This window comes from Myotis brandtii, unplaced genomic scaffold (assembly GCF_000412655.1).
Source record: "Myotis brandtii unplaced genomic scaffold, ASM41265v1 scaffold30, whole genome shotgun sequence".
Classification (NCBI taxonomy): Eukaryota; Metazoa; Chordata; class Mammalia; order Chiroptera; family Vespertilionidae; genus Myotis; species Myotis brandtii.
Window position 1 is genome coordinate 4,087,584 of NW_005361458.1, and position 13,375 is coordinate 4,100,958.

Genomic DNA, 13,375 nt, shown 5'->3' on the forward strand with positions numbered 1-13,375 from the left:
GCTCTGAAATCATAGGACATTTTGTTTGTCACTTCATTAGGTGAATTCAGGAGGTATGTGGGGTTTTTTTTGTGGGTTTTTTTTTTTTTAGTTTTTGCCTGGATAGATGTGAATAAGGACTTCTGTAATTTCAGGAAAAATATCCATTCTTATAGTCAATTAACTGTTTAATAGGGTATTGGTGGGGATATATGAAAGCAGTATATCAAGCTATATGGCATACGCCATAAAATAGCTTTTTAACCTCTGTTCTAAATACTTTTCTTAATAATTGAGATGAGCCATGTTTTCTTGATTAAAATACATCATTTTAAAAGTATACTGTGTGGCTTGAATTTGTCAATGGCCTGCTTTTCATGGGTGATCTCAAGAATAAAGGATCAATAACCTAATTTTTTCAGAAAAGATAGAGAAGAATATATGAAATAGTTTATAATTGTTAAAGTACTATAAAAATTTTAAGCATTATTAATTATAGGGTTACCAATAATAATTACTACTTCATAAGCATCTTCTAAGTGCTCTCCACTCAACTAAGAGCTTTACATTTAATAACTCATTTTATCCTCTCAACCACTCCCCTTTGAACTAGGTTTTTATTATTTCCATTTTATAGATGATTAAACTAAGTTTAGAAAAGTTAACAAGCTTACTATTAAGAAGTAGTAATTGGCCTACATTTGACACTGAGCTAGTTCTTCCCACTCCAAACTTCATGTTCTGCTCTACACCATTACCTTATCTTTGAATTAATATGAAAAGATTACATTGTTAATATCAAGTGCTATGCAAATGAACATTATTAATATATGTAGTATAAGAGTCAGGGACAATCTTAATAACAATTTTGAAATTAGTACACGTATCTCATGTAAGAATTCATTTTTTACTCCTAAAATTCCTTTGGAAATACATTTCAAAGGTAAATATAATAAACATCATATGTGTTAGGCAGGTACAGGTATAATATAGTACTATAAATGATATGTACACCTGGAAACAGTGTTACCCCTGTTTGTGTCTTGAATACTCACCATTATTTCAAAATGATTCTGAGATACTATTGTGTTCATGGAAATTTCCACCGGAAGAATCTTCTCAAATTATATGCTTTCAAATGCTGCACATCTTCCTAGGAAGCCCATTAACATAACTATTGTTGTATTTTAACAGCAAAAGACCCAAAACCATATCCATAGATGAAAATATGGAACCCAGTCCTACAGGAGACTTTTATCCCTCTCCGAATTCACCAGCTGCTGGAAGTCGAACATGGCATGAAAGAGATCAAGGTGAGTAACAAGCAGATGCCTCTAGGGCAGCCGTGGGCAAACTACGGCCCGAGGGCCGGATCCGGCCCATTTGAAATGAATAAAACTAAAAAAAAAAAAAAGACCGTACCCTTTTATGTAATGATGTTTACTTTGAATTTATATTAGTTCACACAAACACTCCATCCATGCTTTTGTTCTGGCCCTCCGGTCCAGTTTAAGAACCCATTGTGGCCCTGGAGTCAAAAAGTTTGCCCACCCCTGGCCTAGGGACATTGTAGCTCATTTCATGTTTCATTTAGTCAAAATAGCATAGTGGAACCAATATGGATTTTTTTTCATGAAATGGCTGCAGTAAAATTAGTTTTAAGCTAATGTGCTTGTCAGATGTTGTCAAAGTTAACTTTGAAAAAGTCCCATGTTTTTCGTGTTTATTGAGTTTATTTTTCAGACAGAATGATCTTTTTAGAGCCCCCGATTATGTATGGAACTAATCATTGTCTACCTAAGATGGTTGGATTGCAGCAGAAACACGAGTTTTGGTTCCATTAGATCCGTTTGCCTCTCTTTATGGGGTACTTTAGGGAGGAACCAACCCTTAATCAGTTGGCAGGTGCCAGTTACTGAAAGTACCCATTGAAAGGACATGATTCCTTTTGAAAGTGGTTACAGCCTAAAAAATAAGTAAACGTGGAACGTAAGAAACTTTGTATCTGAGTCAACCTAGTTATACTTTCTAGATAAAACTATGACTCAATTTTAAGGCAGCTTTGGGGGAAAATATAACTTTAAGAAATAGGTATTATTTGGCTCTCTGAATTCAGACTTTGCTCCATTTTATTCTTAAAGTCTATTGCAGCAATTTTCAACTTGTTGTGCTGCGAGAATTTTTAAAACGTGCAATACCTGACTCTTTAGTCAGGACACTGACCTCTTTTCTTTTAGACTATCAAATAAAAAAATATCAATACCCAAAACAACAATAGCCACCCAGTGTGAATGAATCAAAATTATACCTGATTTTTGGTCAGATCAGCAAAAAATAGCTCCTGGTGTGCCACACAATTTTAGTTTATGTGTGCTACGAGATGAAAAGGTTGAAAATTTGCTGGTCTATTGAATTATTTCGTCAAACAAACCCATGCCTGTTTGCCTTAATTAGAGGGAGATTATTAAGCCTGGAAATAGAAAAATTAGCTAACTGCACTTTGTGTTGGTATGTGTGCATGGATGCAAGTATGACTTATATAATGAAAATTGTCTTTTAAATCAAGTTTTGCATTTTATTAAAAATGTAAAAGCACTCTTTATCAGTAGTTTTAAGCCTGTGACGTGGGTATGTGTATCTGAGGGTTGGGAAGCTGTATGTCCAACAATCTCAGGGCGCAAACAACTTAGCAGTAAAAGCCAAAGTCAGTTCTTCATTCAGGACTACATTTTTGCTGCCCCAGATTTTTATACTGAATGCCAGTTTTAAGAATAGTGAAACATTTTTATGGAGGGGTTGGGTCTCCTTTAACAGGCTGAGATTTTTAACGGGTGAAGTAGGGGCTGGCATGGACATAGGCTAGCGCTGTGGGGAGTTAGAATGGCCATGTGCGCCCTGCGGCTGGGCACTGTGCACGTGGAAGGAAGTAATGGCAGATGACAGAGGTCATTCTAAGGACATTCTTGAAAACCAGCTGGAGAGTTTGGCTCTAAGGACACTTTTCCCAATCTGTTCTTTAGGCTGTAGACCAAATCATCTGTATAGAACAAAATGATGCTAGCCCTGGCTGGGTAGTTCAGTTGGTTAGAGTGTCAATATCAGGGCACATACAAGAATCAACCAATGAATCCACAAATAAGTGGAACAACAAATTTCTCTCTCTCTCTCTCTCTCTCTCTCTCTCTCTCTCTCTCTCCTTCTCTCCCTCCCTTCCTCTTTCTCTAAAAATCAATCAACAAATTAAAAAACTCATAATGACATCACATCACTTCGCTGTTTCAGATCCTTTAGTCACTTTCCATTCCTCTTAAAAGAAAATCAGAATTCCCTCATATGTCCAAAAGGCCCTATTTCTTGTCTGTCTTTCCTTTGACACCCCTCCAGCCTCAGAGGGTGCCATCTGCTTCTTCTTACACTTGAGCCCCCTGCTTTGTTTAGATTTGGGAATATAAAACCCAAGACCTTCCTATAAGCCATGTCTCTGGAAACTCGTCTTCTAATTCTTCATGGAAAGTTGTTATTTTTTGTCCTCATTCAGGTGCAGCCTACATGGTGGCATTTCAGTCAGGTCTTACTGTTTTTCTCTCTTGACATTCAGTATGGTTCCTTGTACTCGTAATATGTTATTACATATTTCTTTATGGAATTAATTGTCTCAGTCTGCCTGCGTTATGAGGTCAGGGACTTTATCTATTTTGGATACTGCTGTAACCAGCACCTGGTAACCATGCACAACACTTGGTGCATAGTAAGGGCACAGTCACTGTTGGACACATGCAACATTGATGGGCAGAGAACCAGTCCTGTTAGTGAAGGCAAGAAAAAAACAGGGACTTTCATCAGACTTGCAGAAATGAGGGTGTAAACAAAACCCGCAGCCCTTTATATTTTATTGCCTGTTTTACTGACACTGTCAGTGTATTCTAAACAAAGCCATATTTTCCCCATCAGAAAATTATTCTGGAAAAGATTCTAATGGTGATAACATTGTGAATGTGTGGGAGTGGATATGTTGTTCATGAGTGTAGTGTTCTTTATTATAGAGAGTGTCATTTGTAAGAATGGATTCCCCTTTCTGCCTTTTAAATCAAGCCAATCTCAAATCATATTATAAAACGTTCTTGAAAAGTAGAAGGGAAACTGTCATTCTCTTTCTCTTTGTAAAACCATCGTATTGTCTTGGTGATTTTATTTTGTCAAGATGACTAGAATTATTGGAGAAGTCTGTGAAGGCATATTATATTAAGAGTAAGGAAGAATGATCCATTCTCAAGTGGGCTTAAAAAATAAACCTCTGTCACTTTCATTCTGAAGAGCCTGAAGACTTTGTAATGTACACAATAAGCCATTGTGGAAAGAAGACTTCAACCACAATGAAAAAATGAGGGCAGTACAGTACTATCTTTATAAATTTGCTAAGCCAAATGCAGTCCTTTTGTTCTTAGAAAATTGCTTTTTTTTTACATTTTCAAAGTAAAATGCCCCATGGTTGTTCTTGTCCGTCTTCAAATGTTCTTTAGAAACACTTGTCTGCCATGAACGGAATTTTCTAAAGGGCATATTGAGTACCACTCAATATTTGTAATGGCTTTAGTGCATGTCTAATACTTGTTTCTCCCACAAAGCCCTGCTCTAATTGATACTCAGTGACTACTTATTAGTTGAGTAAAATGTGCTTGTGTTTGTAATTGGCAGAAATATTTAAATTTTGCTATTAATTATTTCCTGGGTATGCTTTATTCTGCTGTGTTAACTTTGCATTAAAATCTTTTCTTGCCATAACCCTTAGCAAAACTGATTTTTGAAATATGAGAATTAAAAATAAAATTATGAACTATTTGTGACATTCTACTTATAATATGAAACCCTAACCTAAACCATTGAGGTTTACTCCAAGTAGGCAAAAATAAAGGATGTGATATGACCATTTCTAAGAGAAGTTAGGCAAAATTTTCATATGAAATCTAGATTCATGCCATGTTAACTGTTCATGTAATTTTTAATAATTTAATGAAAATAATATTTTCATTTTAGTATATCACAAACATAATTAAGTCTATTCTTTTTCTTTTCAAAACACAAAAGTTATAATTTTCTGTATATGAAAGAATTATAATTTTTAATTTTTCAGAACATAGACACAAATATTTTAAAACTAACCACTATATAATAGTGTTAAACCTTGGGTAAGAATCTATATAATTTGCTAAAATTTTTCCTGGTGAATAGCAATGGAAATTAAATTTGTCAGCATCTACATTATGTAATATTTATATTTTTATTTTATGTTCTTTTATGCATAGAGAAGGGAAGAAAAGAGAAAAAAGAAAACTGGCCCACTAACAAGGATTATATAGACACTGTTACATTCCTTTTCCAAATTCTGTAATTTTATTTTATTATTTTTTGCTTAGTCCTTTATGACTTCCCCAGGATTAAAATTTGAGCTGCTTTAACATCTGTTGAAAGCTTTTTTTTTTTTTGATACTGCTTTTCATCATTTAGATTTTAATGGTTAAATGAGTAAAACGCGGTTAGCTTTCCAACATGCATGTTGACAATTTCTCTTCAGTTCTTACATCAGAAGAAATGTCATCTGAGTTCTTGTCTACTTTAATTTTTTCCACCAGTGTCAATTCAGAGACAATTCCTAGAGGATGTACTTGTCTCACAATCATTAGAGCCATTTTTGCAACTTCTGATAAAAGAGAGATAATAAAGAGGCAGGTCTTGTTTTCTTCTCTAATTTAAGTTACTTTCAAGGGGCTAAATGTAGTTGTATTTTAATTTCCAGGAATTTAACAGGCTAATGATGCTAATAATTGTGCTTGAAAACTTGCAACAATTCTTTATCACTGTCACTTTGCCACTGCCATTCTAATAGTCACTGATTCTTTTATGTCTGAATATAAAACTCCTAAAACACTATTTAACAGACAGTTAGTGATAGGGTAAATATATTTGGAATATACAGCTGGGTTTTTTAAATAGAAATTTTAGCAGCTTCTCAGCCTGACCAGTATTTAAACAATTTGTAATCTTAGATAAAATGTAAATTCAAAATGATTTTTTGGAGTTATATTTTATTAACTTCTACACACTGAGGATTTAAGATAATTGGGCTCAATTAACATTTATCAAATGCCTATTATTCGCCAGGGATTTTTCTAGGCATTGGTCACACAAATCTGAATAAATTAAAATTTCAGCCCTCAACCTGCTAAACAAAAATATAAATTTTTACTGTTATGAAAAATGGTGGTTCACAGAGGATAAATAATGTAAACCAATTAATGAGGGGGGTTGTCTCCATGCCTAAAAACTAGCATACTCTTAAGCACTAGTATATGTTACTCTTTACACAGAAATCCACAAATTGGTATGTGAACAAAAACTAATATTGATATGTAATTATAGTTTTAAAAGGAGTTTAGTTCAGCTGGTGTGGCTCAGAGGTTGAGTGTCGACCCAGGAACCAAAGGATCAATGGTTCAATTCCCGGTCAGGGCACATGGGCGGTTGTGGGCTCGATTCCCAGGAGGGGTGCGTGCAGGAGGCAGCCGATCGATGATATTTCTCTCTCATTGATATTTCTATCTCTCGCCCTAAAAATCAATAAAACCTTATTTTCTTTTTTTAAAAAAAAGAAGTTTAAAAATTTATATTGGACTCTTGATAGGCAATATGTAGGCATCATGTTTTGGTTGCTTTAGGTACTAGAAAATAACACTAAAAAATTACACTTCTGTCAGAGAAATAATAAGTCTCTTCAGCTCGTCCTTGTGAAGTTTTAATACATTTCCAAGCCTGTGGAATTAATTTTGACCATTTTGCAAATGTTCTCATTTGTGAGATAGTCTTAAATCTTGTGCTAAATTTTAATTTAGACTTTATAATTGTTTTGTAAGAATATAGTATTAAATATCCAGTGAATTAAGCCAAAGACCTCAAGGGAACACTGGAGGCTAGACAGTATTAATGCTGGCTTGTGTCATGATATCAATCAGTTGTATAGGAAATAAATAACAGTGAATAGGAGTGCTGTAGCATATTCATAGAATTGGAATCAGAGACCAGCAGTTTACAGAATATTAATAGATATGCTAGATACAAGAACACTCAACTAAATTTGAAAAATTCCACATTAACAAAAATTTAAACTTTTTAAAAACGAATGAATTCGTAGAATATTTTATATACTATTATGTGCTGTGGATATGAATGTCCAGGCGTGAACATCGACAGTGTGTTCATTAAGTTTGTGACTTCAGAACCTTTTTTTTTTTCCCATCCAAGAATCTATAGGTTCAAACTTTGGAAAACAGTGCTCTCGCCCACATTACAGTCTGAAAAATGATATCGTCTCAAGATTTCTCTAGAGCTGTGGGAGCTGGGCGAATGGGCAGCGTTCACAAACAGTTGAATAACTACTATCTGGGAATCATTAATATTAAATGAAGTTCTAGAAAATGGCAAGGCAAACAGCTTAGTAATCTTCCTGGAAGAATTTTTAAGCTCCCTTCAGGGACCAGATAGAACACCAACAATTCCTCACATTCCTAGACTTTGTATCACAGGGATTAAATATCACGTTTTGAACCAGGCAAGATGAGACACACAAGTGCTTTTGATGGATAAATGTGCAGAGATGGTTGGAATTGAATGTTTAAGCACAATAGTCAAGCTTTTTTTTGAGGGGGTGGGGGGTTAGCTTCTTATTATTGAAAACATGAAGAGTCAAGAACTTAGACGTGTGACAGAGCTTACAGTGAACCGCCGTCGCCCATGATGCCATCCGAGAGCAGGCCCCAGGGACACCTCTGCCACATGCATTCCGTTCCCTTCAGCGACACCGCTGTAGGGGAATCACAGCGCCAGCATCTCTCCAACCAAAAGGAAAACGACAAGCTGTGGGCGAAGGCTGTCGTCAGAAGGCCTCGCTTTGTGTACCGAGTCATAGTTGTTCATGCTCGTTTCATGTACCCTAATGAAGAAGAGCCTTTTGTGGGGGGCGAGCCTGTGTCCATTTTAGAAGGGCCAATACTGCTTCATAGGGGAAAGTTATACTCAGTGATTTGAAATGACGGCATTTGCAGAAAAACCAGGAGGGATCATTATAATGTTCACAAAAATATACACAAAACAACTTGCTATTTAGTGCTGGGTCTCTAGATGGATGGAACGCAGCCTAAAGGAGGAAAGTGGGAGCCCCAAGGAAGACGTCACGAGCTTAGTGCGCCAGGCAAAGTTTCTTGGAGCAGTAAACGGTTTTGTCGTGAATCCTTTTACGCATCGATTTCATGTTGAAGTTGATTTTGAAGTAGTTTAGAAAGCTACTATTATATTCCCTATAACATATACAAGAAGAAATTGAGTTGTTAGGGGTAGAACACAGATTATTAGACTCCTTTGCGAGGTGTAGATGAAACGGTTGGTTTTATAGCTAAGCAGTGGAAGGTTCAGAGAGCTGTCCTATCCGGAGTGTCCAGGCAATTAGTAGCAGAGCCTAGATCTACTCTTTTTAAAGCTGAGTTTTTTCTGTTATCCTACCATCCACCTAGAGACTCGATATGTAGCCTTACCTATGTAGGGATAAATGGGCAAGGAGAACTTGAACACTGCTTAGTAAATGGGAGAGCAGGGATGAATTCTTGAGTTTTCAGGATTCTGGAAGAACTGTCAGGATTTTGAGATGGTAACGTGTATTTTCTTTTAAAAATGTTGGAGATGTGAGTGTTTTTAATGGATAAATGTGGAGAAAGGCTGGTTTGAAGTGGATGTTTAAGCATGATTTTTAAAAAGCTTTTTTTTTTGGTGGAAAATGTCAAAAGTAGGGAGAAGCATAAAGCCAACCTCCATGTCCCAGCTTGAACTGTTACCAATATTTTGCCGATCTTGTTGCTTTCATATCTCCCAGTTTTTTTTAAGTATTTTAAAGTAAATCCTAGAGATTTACTTGTAAATACTTATTAGTATATCAGATGGTGACTTTAAAAAAATGATAGCCCCAATACCATTATCAATTTAACAAATATAAAAACAATTCCCTAATATCATCTAATATAATAATCCATGTTCAAATTACCCAGAATATCTTATAGGTTGTTTTGTTAAAATGACGATCCGAAATGGGTTACATATCATATTTGTATTTCAGTCTCTTTTTAACCTATGAAAGCTATATTAATTTTTCCTATGTTAACCATATTTATATTAACTCCTTTTCCTAAATCATTTATTTGTTGACAAAACCACATACATTAAATTTTTTTCAGCAAATACATACAAATGAGGAAAACTAGGCCCTCCTGCCATTTGTGGCTACCTTTGACTGGGTTAAAACTTTACATATACTTTTTGCTTTTAATCCCTATTTAAAAAACACATTTTACCCACCCATTAAACTGATCACTACAGTGACTGAGAAATTTGATATAGGTCACACCGCCAATAAGTAGGAGAGGTAGACTGGGAACCCTTGCGCCTTCAGCTGCAAACCCATGTTCATTATTACTGCATACACTGCCTTCAAAGCAAGTCCTCATGATGTTATGTTTATGGTTTTGCAAACTAGTGACTAAACCTCTATTACAGTGTTTTTCTAATATGTGGTACTTCAATAGAGATAAATGCACATAATATCTGAGGAGTCCACAGACTCCAGGGATTCATGAGTGCAGTCCTTGGGCTAGACTCAGGTTAGGAATTTATTTTCGCCAAACCGGTTTGGCTCAGTGGATAGAGCGTCGGCCTGCAGACTGAGGGGTCCCGGGTTCGATTCCGGTCGGGGGCGTGTGCCTTGGTTGCGGGCGCATCCCCAGTGGGGAGTGTGCAGGAGGCAGCTGGTCGGTATTTCTCTCTCATCGATGTTTCTAGCTCTCTATCCCTCTCCCTTCCTCTCTGTAAAAAAACAATAAAATATATTTAAAAAAAAGAATTTATTTTCTATTTAGTGATGTTGTTAATAAATAACCCTAAAGTCTAGAATGTCTTTACTAGTGATATGTACATACATCCAGTTTAAAATGAGCAATGTGTATGTCAAAGTATAAAAATTGATTATATATTTATTGTAATATATATATATACACATATATACATATATATGTATATTAGTTCTGTTCTGATATTTTGCCTTATGCCTAAAGCACTATAATGGTGAGCAGAAAACTGTAAATGCTGGTGTGGCCTTAGAGAAATCACTTAATTTCAGTAACCTGTGAATTTTCTCACCTGTAAAATAACAAAGTTGGCTACTAAGGTTCCTTCATGTTCCAGTATTCAGGATTTAATATGAGGCGAAGATTTGTAGGTCTTTAGGACTTGAGTCTTTAAGCTTTCATTAACATGGATCTTTTTGAAAATTCAGAAAGTTTTTCATATTCTAAATGATTTGTAAATGTTTATTTTAAATATTGCCTTGGAATAACACAATAATTGGGCTGTTTATGTGCTTGCAGGCACCATATGTTTTGCCTTATACCTGAGGAATGCGCAATTCTTACAAATAACATGTCCTGTCTTGCGCGACTCTGGTAGAACAAATGATTGATAGAAATTGAGTTATTATAACAGAACCTTGTTATGGGATCAGTGTCTCCTACTTTGAAAATAAATGACTCAGCCAGACGGCCACATTTATTTTCTCTAAATGACTAGGGATGTAGCAATAGGAGACCATTATCCTGTGACAATATTCTGTTTCATTGACATTATCTCACAAATGTAATTGGTCCATTACTAAATAGAGGTTTTGTTACTGATCAATTTCACGATTTTCAAAGCCATTAGGATAATAAATATGCCATCAGAGTAATTTCATTGACAGAATGTTCTATTTTCTTCATTTACATTTGTTAGAGGAAAAATATAGATTTAGGTTGAACTTAAACACTACCATTTATACCGGTTTTGACTACTTTTCCATTAAGAGAAATGGAATATTGTACAGAGTAATCATATTTACATTGAGCTGCTGAACTGACGACCTTAACATTTTCGTGATTTGTTCCCCCCGCGACCACACTAAACCACATCAAATCATAATAGCTCCCAAGCAATTAGTTTACCACCTCAGTTTAATGATTTTATTTGAAATAAGTTCCAGATCATTTCTAGGACTTTACTGTAAATCCACTAAAGTAACACATCAGTTAAATCCACCCTAACCATACCAGTGTAGATAATAACAGCATTAGTACCAACAGACCTTGAGATGTCTTGTAGCATAAATGTTTCTAAATGCATGGCTTTTCCCCAAATGTTCTCCTCTCAAAACTCATCTGTAATCTTGTTAAATTAGAACTCTTCCAGTATCTTTCTGACTTTTACAGTTAAGGTTACGTTATTGATTTTATTTTATAGTCCATGGCTCTCAGATGCTTAACACTAAGAAGCCTCTATAGCCAAGAGGTTTTCCCTAGAGGCACAGGGAATAGAAGCTATTTACCTATGCCAGTATTTAATAAGAGACTAAAATATACTCCAAATCCTGCATAATTGTTTGGTGTTTTTCCTCCTTTTAAATTAGGTTTTCTGAATTTGTTAAAATAAAATTCTTAATGGGCTAAAGCATTTTGAAGTGTTTCTAAAAAGCAGTTCTCACCTATTCAGTATTCACTTTTTTTTTTAACACTGTTCTTAGTTATTCAAGGTTGTTGTTTTTTTAAAAAGCTTTTTCTTTTAATGTCTCAAGGAAGGTGTTTGTAAGCTTCAAAGGGGTTTGAGGTTTAACTTTGTATTGGGTGTAGGTGTAGCCTGGAGACTTTTTTTTTATAGAGATGTGATAGTAGAGTAGAGACTTGTAGTAACCTGCCACTTACTGTGCCTGGGTTGGAATACACACTTAAAACTATGACAAAATGTTTCAAGTTGTTGAAGAATACAGCAATATGCTTAAGTATAGTTGAGATTAAATAATTCAATGATAAAGCAAGAATTTTTATTTTTAACATGAAGACAACTACACTTTCTTCTTTTAAAAAGAACTGATTTCATTTTGTCAAAAAGGTTGAGAAATCTAATTGAAGATCTTTTATCCCCTTCTAATATAGGCTGCTCTTTTTCTTATTATTTTAGAGTATGATAAGTGTGTGTATATATGTATATATGGAGATACTTTCTTAACAGCTAATTATTTTCTTAATCATCTGGCATCATCAAGCTACTGTAGTGGGATTAAGTCCATATGTCTTGTTGTAACATTCAGAGTTTTTTGTTAACTTGGAGTGTGTAGAAAGGACTAAGTCGCATTTGCCATCCTATATAATAAAAGCCTAATATGCAAATTGTCCCTTTGACTGGGAGTTCGATCAGGTGGCAGGGCCAGCCAGCCAGCTGCCTGAGGCCCCTCCTCCCGGCTGGCCCCACCCCCGATCGGCCCCAATTGGGGCAGGCTGGCCAGACCCCACCTGTGCATGAATTCATGCACCGGGCCTCTAGTACTATCATAAAATTTTACATCTAGAAGAGTCCTTAGAAACAGATTTCAGATATTCTCTTCTTCACTTGTATTTTCAAAAATACATTTTTTGTGTTAGCCAATTTGCAAATATTACATTTAAGTGTTTCATCTTATATTTTGCCAAAATCCAATGCCTAAGACCAATGGAGGTATTTTTTTCTTAAAGTGTAATGTTGGACACAGTAACAAGGTCCAATATTGTCCACCCATCATTGGGAACTATTTATAAGATTCTATTTTCTTCCCATAAAATATATATTTTGCAATTTTTTATCATAAAGTAAGATTTTTTTGTGGGGGATTTGGAAGAGCAAACTATAAAATGTAAAGAAAAAAATAAAAATTACCTCTAAACCTATAACATGGAGATAACTTCTGTTAATAATTGACTGTATTATATGCCAGTCTATTTCCGATGTGTTTTTTTTATGAATTTCTTATGTGTATTTTTGCACTAAATTGGGCTTTTGTGATATATGCTGTTTGTAAATTACTTTCTTTTTTTGTCTTTCATTTACAATATAATAGCATTTTGCATGTCATTCAATTTCTACTTTACAATGACTGCATACTATGCCACTCTTTGGCTATATTATAGATTTTTAAAAGTCTACTTTGTGCACAGATGTTTAACTAGTTTCCAAGTTTTTGTATGATGCAGATCTTTGTGTTTAAATGTGATTATTATTTCTATCTATTTCTATGCCCTAGCTATTCTTACTCCCCGGTACCTAGCATACTGCCTGGCACGAAGTCATCAGTAGATGCTCAGTGAAATTTTGTTAAAGGAATAAATGCATTCCTACTGTAGAATTACTGAGTTAAATGTTATAGCCATTTCTAAGGCTTTTGCTAAGTATTGGCACAGAACCCACAAGGTCTTATCAATTTACATTCCCACTAGCAGTGCCTGAGTAGTTTACCTGTAATAGT

The 13,375-nt window shown here is 35.1% G+C and overlaps 1 protein-coding gene across 7 annotated transcripts in view; it reads left to right on the forward strand.

Moving 5' to 3' along the window:
* Positions 1-13,375, forward strand: part of NFIB (nuclear factor I/B) — a 228,322-nt gene that overhangs the window by 162,778 nt on the left and 52,169 nt on the right. For all 7 annotated transcript variants that reach the window (XM_005869611.2, XM_005869605.2, XM_005869609.2 and 4 more), the window contains exon 6: positions 1,174-1,292. In XM_005869611.2, the coding sequence (XP_005869673.1) occupies positions 1,174-1,292 (119 nt within the window). The remainder of the gene's footprint in view (positions 1-1,173; positions 1,293-13,375) is intronic.